General features: G+C 39.8%; 1 protein-coding gene across 41 annotated transcripts in view; it reads left to right on the top strand.

Moving 5' to 3' along the window:
• LOC105020620 (protein tyrosine phosphatase receptor type D) overlaps window positions 1-17,124 on the top strand; it is a 464,512-nt gene that overhangs the window by 382,989 nt on the left and 64,399 nt on the right. For 24 of the 41 annotated variants that reach the window (XM_020043389.3, XM_020043390.3, XM_020043405.3 and 21 more), the window contains 5 exons: window positions 10,079-10,267; window positions 11,519-11,527; window positions 12,305-12,322; window positions 14,247-14,357; window positions 16,241-16,252. In XM_020043389.3, coding sequence (XP_019898948.1) covers window positions 10,079-10,267; window positions 11,519-11,527; window positions 12,305-12,322; window positions 14,247-14,357; window positions 16,241-16,252 — 339 coding nt within the window. The remainder of the gene's footprint in view (window positions 1-10,078; window positions 10,268-11,518; window positions 11,528-12,304; window positions 12,323-14,246; window positions 14,358-16,240; window positions 16,253-17,124) is intronic. The other 17 variants (XM_020043402.3, XM_020043401.3, XM_020043399.3 and 14 more) reach the window with 5 other exon arrangements.

Below are 17,124 nucleotides of genomic sequence, written 5' to 3'. Positions count from 1 at the left end.
GTTGTCAAGTACAAGCCTGAATGACACATTTGGGAAATCCCCTCCTGCACGCTGTGCCTTGTTTATTAAGTGGTGGTTCTGAGGATCGGGTCTGCCATGACTGTATTTGTACTCTGACGGTAAATCTAATACCTTGTGATGCAAGTAAGCTTATTGGAGGATGTAGCTAGTCAGATGCAGAACTAAGCAATTATGTGGAGTCAAGATCTACAGATAACGAGGTGCTGAATAGTTATCGGATACTACTTGTAGTTTGATCAAGACATCTTTATAAGATTTGTTTGATGCTGCAGTATAGCCGTGTGCTGTTCACTCAGTAACATGACCTATATGCAATATCACTTGCAGTTTTTTGTAAACAGCCTTTATGTTAATGTGTTTGTGTGCTGTTTTACATCGTATATGCTCATATTTTGGGATTATAGTTAAGAGAGAGCCAGGATGAAGTATGGTTTAATATTAAATCTACTTTAGTACATTCTGTCAAAAGACAGCATTTTGTACCAGTAAATGTTAGTAGCCCACAGTCTTTGAATGCTATGTTTACTTCTGTCTGTGTTACCAGAAATGGGCCTCTAAGTATGTAGTGTTCTTTTAGTCTACACATGTTGTTAATGATGTGACAAAAGCAATTTAATTTTAAACACATTTGTTGAAAGCATTCTAGCCTACAGGAAAACAGTGCTGTTGTTTTTGACATGTCATAAACTGAACAGAAAAAGAATATTGGAACATTTTATTTCCACTTTCCAATTATATTTTCATACTAATGTTGTGTTTGTGAAAGAGCTGTTTTAAAAGTACTTACCTGGAGTTTCGTTTGGCGCAAAACACATACTTTATATTACAGACGCAATCTGATTATCACAGACCTATAACTGCTCATCTGGGTGAGGTGTGGTTTATGGATGATCATTGTAGTCGATCAGGGAGGTATGGCTATGTAACAAAACAAAAAACCATGAAGTAATTATAAACTAGGCACACATGATTAGATTGAACATTTCTAGGACCGAGTAAGTTCATTCTATTAGGATCCCAATGGATGCTCGGGGAAATCAATGATACAAGATATTTCTTTAAGTTAAATTAATTAAATAAACACAAAAACTGATTTATTAGACACACAGCGATGCTTTTAAAATAAAACAACAAAGTCTGCCAAAGGCTTTGAGAATCGACTTATTTCATTACTCAGGTACCTTTTCTCTGGACGAAATTACCTTGGAAGGGTAAGTCCATATTTCACTTAGTCCGTTGAAGTGAAAACTCCACTTTAAAAGACAAAGGAAGAAGCAAATTAAATCACAGTCAAACATCTACACACAGTGGCACAAGATAAATCAGTAGTATCTGTCAGAGAACAATATCACAATGCAATTTCCTTGCCAGGGTCAAAAAAATGTAGACAGGGACTAGTTTCACCTCTGTAGGGGGTTTCTGAATGAAATGATGGATTGATATGTGGAGATATACAGCTCTATTTAGTCCATAACAATGCTCTCTTTAAGGTGGAACTGTCAGATTTGGGGATATTTCAACCCAGCTGTACATGGTTGATAACATAAATATGGGTAGATTTAGAGGACTGTCAGACAATAAAATATTTGAACGTTTAGAGGTAGGGGAAAACAGAGGATGACTGATAGAGAGAAAAGGAGAGAAAATGGCACAACAGAATTGGCACAAATAGAAATTACCGGCTGCCTTTGTTAATCAAGGGCTCTTACATTTGGTTGTGTAATTTTGTTTGAGAGAAAACAAAAGCATAATTAACATTTTCCTCTCGAATGCCAAAGACAGCATAATTGAATACATCAGTTGAACTGAGGCCGAGAGAGGAACATTTTGTTAAGGAAGGATTCAGGTTTGCCCTTTAGCAGCTGTACTAACTGAGTTGTGAAGAAGTTTGAGGAAAATTTAGAAGGTTTTTGGAAACAGAGTTAAACATGTCCTACTCAGCTTCCATCCAGCAGAGCCTATTTTCTTCAAAAGTGTGGGCCTCAAACAAAGATCACCTCAAAGTATCGAGTTCATAGCCAAATTAAACATACTACTAAATCCAAGCCATGCTAAAATACCCCCCTTCTGGGAGCAGAGCGTTATGAATGCGAGGGGCTGGCACAGATCAACTATATAACGTTAGGTTTGCACGGCCCATGCATCTTTTGTCGAGTGCATTTTGCCCACATATTCTGCACTTTTGGACCTCAGCCAGTGCCCAGAGCGTGTTACGGCACCAGTCATCCTGAGATCGTCTCTTTCTGGTGTTTTTTTTTTTCCGACCCACGGATTTCCCTCCCTCATCCATATCCTGAGAGATGATTTGTTCGATGATTTATATCAGGCTCCGGTACCATTTTTCATACAGCAGGACCATTTCCATTTAATCCTCTCCCGAGGTCACTGCACTCTGTCTTTCATTTTCTCGTTCCTTCTCATTCCCTCTCTCAGTTCTGTGTGTGTTGCGTGCCTGCACTTGTAGGTCACAATTGTCAATGTCCATAAAGCAACCAAGACTTAATTAGAACCTATTTCCAATTAATGCCCAGTCAACGTGGCATGCTGTGGACTCGACAACCCAGCCACAACTACGTCATTGTCATTAGACTGTTGGAGGGGCAAAAGAGCCAGCTGGTTAGAATTCGTCCAGGCAGTTAGGTAATTTATTTGTCTTTTGATCGAGTATGCGCTTGCAATCAGCATGTCTTAACAGAACATTACACGCTATTCTGTGGGGAGTGAGGTCTGTGGTTAAGGTTTTTGTGTGATTTACTTATTTATTTGGTGGGGGTGGGTGGGTGGGGGGGTGAATAGAGAAAAAAATATATTAGATGGATGGGTGGCATAACTGAGGAGTCTGCCCAACCGACATTCCTGCATTCCATTAATCCACCATCTTCAGGAGGGAGAGATTCCCAAATAACAATGAGTCTTAGAACACTTTTTCCCACATTGCTTCACATCAACTGACCTGTGACAGACTTTTTAAGTAGATTGTAGCCACTCAAAAACGTCAAATAAATATGTCTTATTATGGCCTGTGAGGATTTTCCTGGAAGAGTAACCTCAAGCCTGAGGTTAGAAGTCTACAGCCGAATGAAGAAAAAAAAAAGACCTGACTGAATACAATCCCTGCGCGTGAGGCACGGATTTAAAGCCAGAATGTGACCGGAAAGATTTATGCCGTTAAAGATTCAGTTCTGTGGGAGTCCACTGCACCGTAGCAAAGGCTTATTTTCTCCCCTCAAATCCTTTTGTACTTATTGGGTAATTTTGGAGTTGAATGCAGTGTGAATTATGGAAACCACCTTGTTGTATTATACGTCTTGACTTCCAGATTTTCAAAATGGTTGACTTACTGTTCAATATTCTTGTCAGGATCATCTGAGTGTGGTTAACTAACAATAAATTCCCCACAAGAAGTGTACACTTCCTGACTTCCTCTCCCTGGGTCAAGTGTTTGGATTGTAACCAGGAAGCTTTCCTTCAAAGAAGTGGTTTCTAATCGCTGTGCAAATCTGCTGTCAACATGAGCAAATATCAAGTGGCAGAAGCAGACATTCAGCCCCTTGGATCATCCGCACAGAATCTCGCTGTGTTAATGAAACGTTCCCCATTGAGATAACGGCATTAGGCCATCAATGTTCTGTAAACAGGGTCCCCCCTCCTTCACTTTTCCCTATCACATTCCATCCACCATTACACAAACTGGGCTAAGTTGGTCGGGTAAACAGTAACTAATCACATCCCAAATGTTAGCCTGGTCTGCCGAGACTTAATTAGCCAGATTTAATTAGCGTCCTCCCAAGGAGAATATTACTTATATTTGTCAGTTGTAATTACACAACTGGGGCTGTCGCACCAGGGCGTGTTAAGTGCATTCTTTGGGTTTAGAGGGGAGGGGTTTGGTGGTGGCAGTCGAGACAAATTAGACGGCTGGTTAGAAAATGAAAGCCTTGCCTAATTAGTGATATACTTGTATGGGTACCCTTGTCATGGTGGCCGAAGCGAGTTGTTACTGAGACAGTATGTACCCGTGAGAGTGATCGATAAACATCATTTGCTAATAGCCTAAGCTTATGTCCAATGACCTCATGTTTCTAGCAAGAAATATGCCTACTGCTGTACTATTTAAGCCAATGTATTTTTTTCTTCTTTACCCTCTCATATTTGGCACCACATTCCAATAGCGCCTGACTGGCTAATGTTTGCAAATTGTCATTCAGATTCCTTTTATATCAAGTACTAGCGCTCAGCAGTTCTTTAGAAGGTGACTTCAGCATTTCTCCCGTCTGTCCCGTTTAATGTGTAGATCCATTGTTGAGTACAGTATGGTCTTGAGCAAAGTTAGGTAACTGCCCTTGTCTTAAACTGCCCTTGGGCTCTCAGTTTTTCTCTCAGTGAGGTGAAAACTGCACAGAGGTCTTTTTATGCTGCATTTCACCTTTTACTTCAATGCACAGAGTATGGTGATGTCATGCACTGTAGACCCCAACACAGAGAACTGTAGGCCCCCGTTCCCCCATCCCCATCCCCTTGGCTACATCGCACTGGTTCTATCACAGCAAACCACTGAGAGTACCCTGAGCTGTAATTCATTAGCCCGAGTTGATAATTTATGCAACCACAAGTCGAAAAACCAAGCTCTGCCTATTAGAGGAACTGCAAACATAGTACATGCTCAAATTGCTAGACGCCTTGCCCCAGTTTGATAAATTCATTTGTCCTTTTTAGTGCTTTGTCAATAACTCCACAGTTATTCAAAGAAGCGTACAACAAACATGTCTTTCCGCACAAATGAACTAGCTATAACTCGTTTTACTTGGTTCTCTCAGCCACCTGAAGTAAATGCTGCTTCTCGGGCTCATTTGAGTTTTTAATTATACCCGAAGTGGATATCCTTCTTTATATATTAGCACAATTTTCAGTCCTTCTTTGAGGTAAACAAATGCACCGGCAGTGACAGAGGAAGGTGAAAAGAGGATCTGGAAATGGAAAGGGGGTTGTGCTTTTGTATTTTTGACTGCCAATGGTTATACTGTTAGGCAGTGTCTGCAAACATATCTCAGCTGATGTTATGACTTGACATCTTGGGAAAAGCAGAACTACATAAAAGGATTGTGAATCATGTTTTGAGTTGAGCAGGAATGCTTTCAAAAGGCCCAACACTTTGTTTGACCAGAACATTGGCCAGTCCAGCGACATGATCTGCCCATACGTGAGTGGAGTTAAACATGAACATTAAGAGAAACAATATGAGTTTTTTTAACATAGAGCAGAGTAGATATGGGATTTTTTGGGGCTAATACTGATTTCAGCGAGGCATGAAGTACCAATATATCTAATATAATTTTATATATATTGATAATTTGAGGTGGAAGTATACTTTTTTTTTAAACAAATGTTGGTCTAAATGAGTAACACATAATGATTTCCTAACTGTCTATTAACACAATTTACCAAAAACTATGGATTGCATAACCACCAAAAACAATTATTCTCTGTAAAATTATTATTTTCCTTATGAATTAATAAACTGCACTGCTAACTCATTCCCAACAATGCAGTAACATGCAATGCTAGCGTTTGTATAGATTTCCTGCAGTCAAAGGTCATGTAAACAAATACTTGTTTTTTATAAAATGTTTTTTCTCCTGAAATGACTAATGACTGAAAATGTTTTTAGGGAATGCTTACCCAAATGGTTTTGTTCAAGTACTAATTTAGCTAGCTCACAGCTAATGTTATGTCATGATGAATGAGGTCATGATTTATGGAAGTGGGCCCTCATTTTGCTGTTTTAGAAAAGTGAATGTACTCGTTAACATAATAGGCCTGGATAGTAACATTATTTCGTAGCACGGTTGAGTGTTCCCTTGCCAGCAGTCCAGTCAGTCTACTGTCATACGGTAGCACAGAATGCTTCCAAAGCTAGCTACCTTGTTGGCTACATGACATTAGCTACGATCACTTCCTTTCTTCTGGCTAGCTGGCCACCACAGAAATGTGCGTGCATGTAGCCTGCCTTGCTCTGCCCTATCATAGTGTTGTAGCCTGGGCACCAATGCCAAGGGGATGTTATGCCTTTAATAATCTTAGTTATTGCCTGCATTGACCCACTGTGTGGTTTACCTTTCAGCATCAATGTCATTTTGTGAGATCTCTCTTTAATCGAAAATGTGATGAGAATAGGGCCGCTTGCTTGTGTTAATCTTTTTATTATGCACTACCTGTGGCAAGCTATTCACGTTAAACTACCAATTACATTTTAGCTGTTTAGCAGACTTGAGAAGAGAGTTTTGCAATAGCACATGGCTCTGTGTATAGACTAAGAGTGCAGGATTGGAGGAGAGACAATGCCTTCTCTGTTTTGACCTCAACACTTCATTAAGGTTTAATGATCAGCTTGTAGAGTACCCACTTTACGCCATCATTTAACATTTCTGAAAAATCACAGCAAATAGCAAGAATATTAAATACATTGTATGTATATAAAATATGCACTGTATCAGTAGAGTATAAGCAGATACTATTTTTTTGTCAATGGACTATTTGTTTTGATGAATGTTGCATTTGGCCTGTGGTTCTTAAATAGTTCCCACATTTGGATTGCGGGATGTATTAGGATCCAATTAAACATTGCATTTGTATTTTATTAAAACTGTTTATGAAAAAATGCAAAAGACAAACCGCCAGGTATGAAATGTAACAATAATAATTACACTCTTATTAAGCAATATGTCCATATATCATAATTTAATACATTTTGTGGACTTACCAACACTATTCATTAAGAATATGAGCAATATGAAACTATTGACCGTGACAAAGGTGGGATTCTTGTTACCTTGTCGAATATTCCTGCACATTTTTCGTAGCATTTAGGCCAGAATAGATAGAGATCTGCTAACAACGGACTGCGACTGGTTCACGTACCGAGACAAAAGATTTTGAGAAACACGCCTTTCTGATATCTCAAACGCAAGCTGAGTAGTAGTTGAGTTGAGTTTGTATCACAGCATAGAATTTGTGCTACACTGCGGAGGTACTGAGCAAATAAGCGGTGTCCTGCACCATTTTCTTTCAACTAGATTAGTCTATGGAGCAGAATGAAACATGTATTGCCTCTCCCCACATGGGAGCAATTTTGATTTGCTCAGAGGACGACTTAATTATGATCTCATGAACACCTTTTCGCCCCCTCAACAGTATTGTACTTTTCTCCGACATTGATTTTTAGGCTGCACGGATTGTCACATCCCATTATGATATTCAACATGCGTTCACGCTCCGAGGGATGCTCCCGGCTGTTGTGTTTGAGCAGGTAGCTTTTGACTAGCGTCAGGAATCGACTGAGTTTCTCTTCGACCTTGGAACGGGCTGTGGGAGGCTAGGGAGCTACCTCGCACAATGAATTCCTCTCGTCCCCCTCTCCCTCCTTTCAAACGAACACCTCTGCAAGTCCATTCTGTTCCGTCGGGCTATATCTTTAATGGTACTTTAACACAGAGGTGCATTTTATGAAAGAGAAATGTGCCGTCCTTATCTTTTTTCCTTGTCCTCTTATTTTCCTTTCCCTTCAAATCTCCCTTTTATTTCATGCAGTGTGGGCAACGGCCATAGCCAGTTTATTTAATGCCTTATTTGATGTGTTCATTTGCAAACACATGCTTTTAAGGCATTTTTCTTGGCCAGCATTCTTAACTGTCATGAGAGGAGGCAGTCTTCAAAATAGTTTAGAGGTATTATCTCGTTGTAAGACAAATGTTTGTCAGGGTCTTTAACTAGGAACAATTTTAGAATTTTATTTGACTCCTTTCATAAGATAATTTTTCATGACAAAAAGTAATTCCTTTGACACCCTAGTTTAGAAAAACAATACTCCTAATCATTTAATTGGACAGTTTTCTGACTTGGATTATCAGTATTTGACAGGCCTACATGAGTTTCAACATTGACAATGTCAAGCCTTACCCTACAATAAGATGCCATCTTTAGTAAATTGTTTGTGTATAATAGCTCAAAGACCCCATACTTGATAACTGTGGAAGTTTTGTACCTGCACCCTCTGGGACTCTCTCTACTAATCTCGCTCTCTCTTTCTCCCTGTCTCTCTCTAGCTCACTGGGTGCCTTGTTATCTTTTACTCCTCTATTTGTTTGCGGCTTGATTGATTGTAACTCAAGATGTTAATAGAGTGCACATAGCCTGTAGCGTCGCCCCAACAGGTAGCTCAATACGCCGCAATGGAGCTAAAATTAGCAGTGCGCAACACTGGTGTGTCTATCGCCCTAATGAGGTACACGTATTCAAGGTTGTGTAAGAGTGAATCTCTTTAAGGAGGACGATGAAACATGACGGCAGCAAACTCTTGATGGTACCAACCCCTAAATCGTGGCAAATTTTTTTTAAGGCATTTCTCAAAATGTGTTGCTCATAGTTGCTCATGAAGGAACAGGATTTTGACCCGTTTTTGAATAGTTCCAAATAGTCAATGAAATAATTTAACAAATTAATGTAGTATGTAAAGTTATCTGGAGGTTCAAGATGTTTGCAAGAGCAAAGATGGAGGCAGAACTGAGGAAAATGCAAAAGAGCTTCCCCCAAACATCGCTCTGGTTTATATCCCAAAACTAAAGGCAAGGGGGTTGGTTTACTGACCAAAGGATAACAAACTAGTCCTGATTAATAGACCCCTTATATGTTAGGGACACATTCTGATCATTTCTGTGGCTTATAAGACAGAGTGGTGTTATCTTGAGAAGCAAGCAAGCTAGGCAATAACAAGCAAACCTTTTTGTTCCTGCATTCACACCTTACAGAAACAAATGTTTACCGGTAACATTCCAATGATTGCCTACTTGGACAGAAATTAAGTACATAGGTCTACATGCCTATACTAAACAATGAAGAACCATTGAATATATAAATCAACACAGTATTGTCATTTGTCAGTTCCTTCACCCACCCCTGCGTTTCAGTGTTCCTTAGCCTCATTGGTTTACCAACCGCATTCTTTCTTTTATTCCATCTCAGCCATTTTAGCTGGTAGATGAATCAAGGTATAGCCATTTTGAGTGTGTTCCTACTTAAGTAAGTGATAACACTGACATTCTGTACATACTGTAATGCCACTCATGATTGGTACGTTGAAGGACACAGGAGATGAATGTACTCAATATGAAACATCATTGGTTGCTGCAAATTATTTGAACCTGCAAATTTGAACCTGCATTTACCATGAACACCATGCTTGTTGGTGTGATTGTTGTCTGTCAAGCTTTCTTTAATACAATAGCAGCGAAAATCTGTATGGTGAGGCGCTTTAGAAGGGTTAAAGGGTTCTTATTGGTACAGTAGCAACTTCTGCAGAGGTATCCTGTATCTTTTCCATGTGTCCCGTATTTGGTTTTGATGCCCATTTTTGAATGCCGGGACTTGTTCGTCCAATATGCTCCAGTGTGTGGCTTCCAGGCAATCAGCATCCAGGACCCGATCTGCCTAGTTTGTGATGGATATTATGATTGATCAGTGCTGATTTGCTAATAGGAACAAGGCACGAGGAGGTGTAACGTACAACCGGTAGCAGCACCCTTTTCTGAAGGGAGCAGTTTGCGGCAAAAACGTGGGAGAAGACAGGCGCACAGACACATGCACACTGTCCTGTCACACCACACAATAAGCTCTTGGGACAGAGATACGCTAAGACACTGTGCTGCCACTCGATGCGTGTCCAAATGTCAAGGGTCAACTCTCCAAAAACATTTTTATGTTGTGCCGTGTCAAATAAATAAATAAATAGACAAAGCAGAGCCGTGCGGGATATTCATTTTGGCGTTCATCTGAGTTGTATTTCCTGTCCAGGTCAATGCAGTAGCCTGTTAAATAAAGGATCCGTTTGCATTTTACTGGATGACTTGTTAACGGGATGAACAGAACACACCGCATCTCTCCGCAGCTCTCTATCCCATCGACTGTGTTCATGTCTGCTGTCTTCCTTTGCCTTTGTCTTTTACATTCCTCTAACGTACTCTAGCGCAGACTAAGAGCTGTGGTTCTCTTTGGGTTTTCACAGAGGACCAACTCCCCCCTGGTTTTCCTACCATTGACATGGGCCCCCAGCTGAAAGTGGTAGAGCGAACACGCACGGCCACCATGCTTTGCGCTGCCAGCGGCAACCCAGACCCAGACATCTCCTGGTTCAAAGACTTCCTGCCAGTCAACACAACCAACAACAATGGACGCATCAAACAGCTCAGATCAGGTAGGGTGTCATGGCCACCACTGGAGCCAAAACAGGAGTGTTCCTTTGTGTTCGTCGTCCGATTCCTTTCGTTTCTGTTCTCTCGCTCTCTTCCTCTTCTCCTTTGGTTTTGATTTTGTAGGTAATGGCATTGTTTCTTCTACTAGTACTTCCTCCCGCTCTACTGTGTTTGTGTATCCCGGTGTATGTCGTCTGGTCCTCCCACCTGTCTTTGTTTTGTCATGGCTCTGTCTTTTGTCTGTGTGCGTTGCCGCTTCAGTCTGACTTCCTCATTGCTCACTGCTGTGACTGTTCTGCTAATGAGTTTCTTTCCTATCGGTTGGGATGTTAGGCTTTGACTGCGTCCGTGCAGATGTTTTCCGGGTCTGTTCTCTTCTTTTGGATTCCAAATTTTTTTTTGTGTTTTTTTTTTCTCTCTTATTTTACCTAAAATAACTAATATTCTAAGATTCAGAGCTTGGATTTAAACAACAAACAACAAACAAATAACAATAAAGACTGGGAAAGATAAAGAGAACTGTTGAACCGAATTATTAATATACCTTTATGCCATTTCCTTTTCTAATTCTTCTTTATCTATTTTCTTTATTTTTTTGGTTGAGAGAATTCAGTTTTACTAAAACAGAAATTAAAAATATGTGCCTACTTCAGGAAAGGCATCTTTTTCTTCCGGAATGTTTTCCGAACTTAAGTAGCCACAGTAGTGTGTAAAGACTTGCATCTAGCTTTCCCAATCCCTCATTTGATTCCCTGGGTCTACTCCCTGTTTTTTCATAGACTCCAGCTTTCCCTCCTCTTTGCCTGTGGCACATTCCCAATACTTCCTCATCCGAATCCCTTTGATATTCCAAGTTTCCTTTTAATAATGAAATAGACATATATTTTCAGAAACCATTTGGATATGCCTAGCCTTAATTAGCTTGTAGTTTAGCTAGCAATATTCTCTAATAGCCAGCTGTTTGGAATTTAACACTATTTGTGGTACAATTAGTCTTCTATGTTTGACCACCTGTCTTTACAGATTTCACAGCTGTCCTTTGTTAAAGCGTCTTGTTAACCCTCCTTTGCCTTGTTGTCAACAGAATCTGTCTAAATTAACCCTCTTTCTTTAATGTGAGACTTTGAAACTGCTGTGACGTAGAGTTGATAAAGCTTTAACTCTGACAAAAAAAAACAACTAATGTAACTAAACCTAAGGAATATAATAATATGTTTATGCTGTCTTTCTTCTCTCCGTATTTAAATCTACAGAATCCTTTGGTAAGTGCTTAGTTCTGAAGCACACTTCACTCCCCACTAATTTTTTTCTTCATGTTATAACTATTAATAAAATGCATGGCATGCATTTTACTAACAGTTAGTGTAGACACAAAGATAACTCTAGTGGCACACATACACATTTCCCATCCCCACACAAAGTTTTCCTATAAGACATAATGGCACCTTTTCCAGAACACACACACACACTTCACCCAGCTTTAGCCCAGTACCATACCCCCAACCTCAGTGACAGAACCTACCTATCTACCCTCACTGTTTTGTATCCTCTTACTCACTCAGTTACTCACCCACTTACCTAACTACTCACTCACTGTGTAGCCAACCACAGCTATTTACATTTAGGCAGATGTTTGGGCGATTTTTAGGAGGTCAAAGTATAGGGTTCCAGGTCTTTCAAACAAGTCTCTCACCTCTCATATCCAAACTCCTCCAAGCCTTCCCTCTCAGTAGATGGTCTTCAGAAGCCATGCCACGTGCACTTCCAAAATGGCTGCTCCCTTGTGGCACACCACTGTACAAAGTTCTCTGACCTTCGATAACTTCCTATGATGAATCCTGTCTTTTTTGCCAATAGAGTACAGAGTTCTATCTATCTCTCTCTCTATCTCACTTTCTCCTTTCTCTTTCCTGTAGTACTCTTTATTTACGTACTCTGTTAAGTCTAATTTGATTCTTCTTCCAAAGCCCCCAGCCTCTATCTTCTCGTACTAATGCTTCTTCTTTCTAATCTTATTTGCATTCATATTATCCACCCAGGTGGTACACCAATAAGAGGTAAGATTGCTGAACTGACGTTCACAGAATGAACCAAACAAATTCATTCTTGCTGTCGTCCCATCCATCCGACCGTCCGCCTCCATTTTTGTCCTGTTTCCCGAATCCCATTTTGTTCCCATTAACGACCTTCCTTCTTATTTGTCCTTTTCAGTTTATTCCATCCAATCTCCATTTTTTGTATTTGCTTTATTTCCTCCTTTAAATTTTTATTTGAAGAGCCTTTTTAAAAAAACTCAGTTGTGATATGCTTGCTCCGGCTCAAAGAAGCATATCCAATGACAACTTTTTTTTCGAACTTTTTCTTTCATTTTTTCTTTTCTTTTTGGCCATAGCGACTCATGTGTCCCTCTTTTTGTCCAACTAAAACAACCAAACATTTTTCCCCCTTAGCTGCTCTTGTCCAGCACTAAAATTATGCACAGATGCTGTGGAATCACGCAGGCATGCTGAAGACAACATTGCCTTTCCTCTGCTTTTTTCTCCCAAAGAATTATTTCTATCTTTGCAAGCCTATTTTTTTAATTTCTTCTATTTGCTTTCCTCTCCTGTACCTTCTGTAAAAAAAAAAAAAAAAAGCCCAAACAACTACTTTTTTGATAAAGTTTCTCCGGGTGCTTTTTTCTCTTTCACCTATTTTTCTTACTTTTCTTGGGTTTGAAGGCTATTTTACTTTTTGACATTTTTTTTATTCTTCAGGGTTTGGGGGAAGGCAAACAGTTGAGTATGGCGAGGACCTGGCAGGTCCATTTTTGCCGTTTGGGAGTTGAAAAGTGATTGATGCATAAGCCATTTTTCCCTTGGTCATAATGACACCACACTGCGGATCCCATTGGTGGATTTTTATGGGTGTCTTTTGTAGCTTTCACAAGCTAACGCAGTCAGTGGTTGGTTGCCTTCTTGTCGGCTAAAGGCCACCGTTTTGAATTTTGTCTTCTAATACAATTGCATTTTATTTTTCAGCTAAGGGTTGTCAAAAGGTTGTAAGTTGTGCCGACATACATTTCTTGCTCTTTGGAAAAGATCTGCATGTCAAACATTTTGTGACAGAGGGTGATATATTGGTAATACAATATTATGATGAGTATTTTTTCACATATCACAGCAGCATTTTTTCCAGTTTTTTGTAAGTGCTGCATTTTTCTAACCGACTTTGAATAGATTAATTCCTAAATCAGTGGATTGACATTGGATCTGTGATTGAATATGCTAAAATTCATACCCAAATTTATTTTTTTAATTGTCTTCCCTTGTTATGCTGCTTTTGTATACTGTAAACCTCTTTTGTTTGATCCATGCTTCCTTGAAGCAGTTTCACCCATTCCCATATTGACAGTCCAGTGAAATGTTGTACATTGCAGGGCTTGCCCCTTTCCTTCAAAGTCGAGCTATCCTATTCCATATTTTACACTGGCATTTAAAGTTAAGTGCCTTTTTTAGACCCTGCAACATGTATATAAGTATGTTTTATACCCTGATGTCAAAAATAAGGTAAATGTTAAGTGGAAGTCAAAAATCATGTTTTTCCATGGTTGCTGAAGTCCCCCCCCCCCTTCCCCAACTAAGATGTCTACAGGTCTGACAGTATAAGCCTGACAGTATAGCTATCTGACTGAAACTATCCATTATTACAGTAATACAAATGTATTTTGGTTAATAATGACACAAAACACCTAAAAACTAAATATGTCACTCACATTTGATACAGCAGGCTGTGGTGGAATGATAGGGGAACAACTGTCAAACATATTTTCACAACATATTTTAAGGTTGTGATGGTCAATGGGAAACTATCCACATGCAGAGAGTCCCTACAAAAAAAGCCAGTAACAAATTTTACTCAACAAGAAAATGTTTTATTAATTCGAAAAGGCAAACACTTAACCAGTGGTGTCCGCCACCTATTCCTTCTATTTCCATGCAGGAGCCCTCCAGATTGAGCAGAGTGAAGAGTCTGACCAGGGGAAGTACGAGTGTGTCGCCACCAACAACGATGGAACACGATACTCTGCTCCCGCCAACTTATATGTCAGAGGTAGGAAAGCGACGATCGAACAACCACGGTATTCTTCTTTGGAAAAAGGTTATCCAAATGTTAATGAGAGCCAAATATATACGAGAAAAAGTTGAAGATGTGGTTTAATGGTCATATACCCGAAAAATCTGTAGGCTTATTGTTATTATAAACCGGTTACCAACGCATTTGAAACAGTTGTCATAACAATGGTATATCCTTTTTTTATAAACTGGTTGGTTTGAATACACAATCCTGATTGGCTGATATCCATTGCATTGCATTGTCACACCACTTTTCACTGCCCGGTTTATAAGAACAATATGGCATCTTGGTAGTTTGTGATATATGGCCAACATACCACTTAGCCATGGTATATTGGCCATATACCACACACACACCCTTCTGTCTTCTTGCTTACATATACCAGGGCTTTCAGCCAATTAGCATTGAAGGTTAATATTAACCAGTTAAAAGATGGTACTAGTGATAACAGTTTTAAATAAATGGGTAATTCTGGGTATTGGAGTAACTGATCCCATCCAAAGGTCCATGTCCAATGACATATATGTAAGTATGGCTCTTCTATTCTTTTTCTGACCTACCTGCACTAATTTGAACCTGTGTTTTCTGTTTTGTGTTTTTTTCTGTTCCCGTTCCTGAGTCCTGAACTCCATTGACTGACTGCTTGGTGTGTTTTGCCTACTAATTTACTTTACTCCTAAATGTACCTTGGGGAAGCCAGTTGTACTACCCCGCCACCAATTTCCTTTGTTTACAGTAACAGATCATCTCTGATCTTTCTGTTTCTCTTCTTTTTCTCTTTTGAGCAACATTGGAAGGACACCTTTAACTCTTTTCTCCTTGGTCTATGTGTTTTTAAACTATCTGAGATTATTTGTTCTGTAGTCATTGTATACATTTTATATTAATCACATGTAATTTTATTGATTTGTAGATTAATTGCAACCACTTTAACATTTGCCTAAGTGTTGATAGCATCAGTACACACATTAATTTGCTATTTTCTTAAACTTTATAAATAATTGAACAGTAATTGTACTGTGTATAATGATTTTTATAACACCTTCAGCCATCATACATCTTTGTTTGAGCTGTTTTGAGGTTCTGTCTGTCACTTTGTATGTGAAATTCAAAGAAAATACAAGTTTAAGCACAGTATTGTGTGCTTTTTGGAAATGTTGGTACATATAAACTGAAGGTTTTATTCATTGCCATGTCCATTGGTACCTTTGAATACACTGTCAATGAGTTGTTAAAACCAATGGATGTTTTGTTCTCCTCATTTTAATTTAACAGGCTAAGTTAATTGCCAGTAACTGTAGCCTTTTTCTTCTAAAACGAAGCTCTATGATTCTGTCCGAGTATTGTGGTTTGCAGTGTCATCACATATCAGAGATTTTAAACACAGTTCATGACAATGCTTATATGATATTATCATTATTATTCGGAATTCGGTATTAAGCAAATTGCACAGCAACGTATTTCGGGATGTCAAGTTATTATTATTTTTTACATTGCTCACATTTTCAACATACAGAACAATTTTACATAAAACCCAGCCTACATATAGCACAGATATGTTAATCCTTAGCTCTCAATATAAGCCAACCACATGACTGGGACAGGATTGAATGATATGCTAAACATAGCGAAATTATGACATGAAGGTGGTTCAGACTTCTGCCTCTGGACCAGAGTGTGAGCGGCGATATGGCAGACTCCCTGTCCCCATGACTCCCTGTGACAGGAGGTCCTTGGCATTTTTTCGAGTGGCAGTTTGAACGCTTGAACATGGCCTTTTTACTCTCTCTGTGTTCCCTTGTTTTCTTCTCCTTTCCTTATTTCATTGTGTTCTGCATCAAACCCCCTACATCCCTCAGAGCTGCGAGAAGGTTGGTGCGCTTTTACTTTTATACCACCTCACAAAACTGAAACTAGAGAAACTCATTTGTTGCAACCGTCGATGAACACGATTTGAAAGAATACAACTGAAATGAATGTAGCTGCGCTTGCGTGCCATTTTTCTCTGTCATGTTGTTCTCTTCTTGGTTCATTATCATTTATATTGCTGATAGTCTATTCTTATTGTTATTGTTTCTGCTCAGTTGCTCAGTTCATTTTTTCCGTGAAGAATGCCTTTGGTCTTGGCTACGATGCTTGACTGTCCAAAAAGTGGTGCATGTCACGGGAGGGACTGGTGTCTTTGAAAGGGGGGGGGGGGGGGTGTCAGCGGTTGTGAGATAGTATTTGCATCATTGGGTATTTGCATGGTGACCTGTTTATGCTCCAGCTAGCAATCCCCCTCCCCTCTTCTCTAAGCCCCGCCCCCAACCCTTGCCCCTCCCCTCCCCTGTGTCCTTAGCTTGTCAGTGTTCCTGCTTGGTTAAACAGGCCAAGGCTGTGACAGGCGGCAGAAATGAAGCGCAGTGCCAACAAGCGCCGCAGCACCGGAGCAGGAAGGGCGTCCTCTATCAGAACGGGCTCCTGGAGTGAGGCACTGCCACGCTCCGCAGCCTACCTTGGCACATACAAATGAACAGCCATTTGACCAGTTAACGCAGGAGGAAAGCGTTCCCTCTCTACCTCATAATCTCAGATGAATAGATAAAAAAAAATACAAAAATAAGCTCTAAGCCAAATTCCTTTAAATTATTTTCAGTGGTGAGGTCTAGCACTTAGCTGTTAGCCTCGTAGGCTTATATACGACCTCTGCGAAGGATATTTTCTATAGAAGCGTTCATGAACGAATTACGTACTTGGAGCG

The sequence above is a fragment of the Esox lucius genome, chromosome 24 (genome assembly GCF_011004845.1).
Source record: "Esox lucius isolate fEsoLuc1 chromosome 24, fEsoLuc1.pri, whole genome shotgun sequence".
NCBI lineage: Eukaryota > Metazoa > Chordata > Actinopteri > Esociformes > Esocidae > Esox > Esox lucius.
The sequence above is the reverse complement of the archived record's forward strand: the minus strand, read 5'-3'. Positions and strand labels throughout refer to the sequence as shown.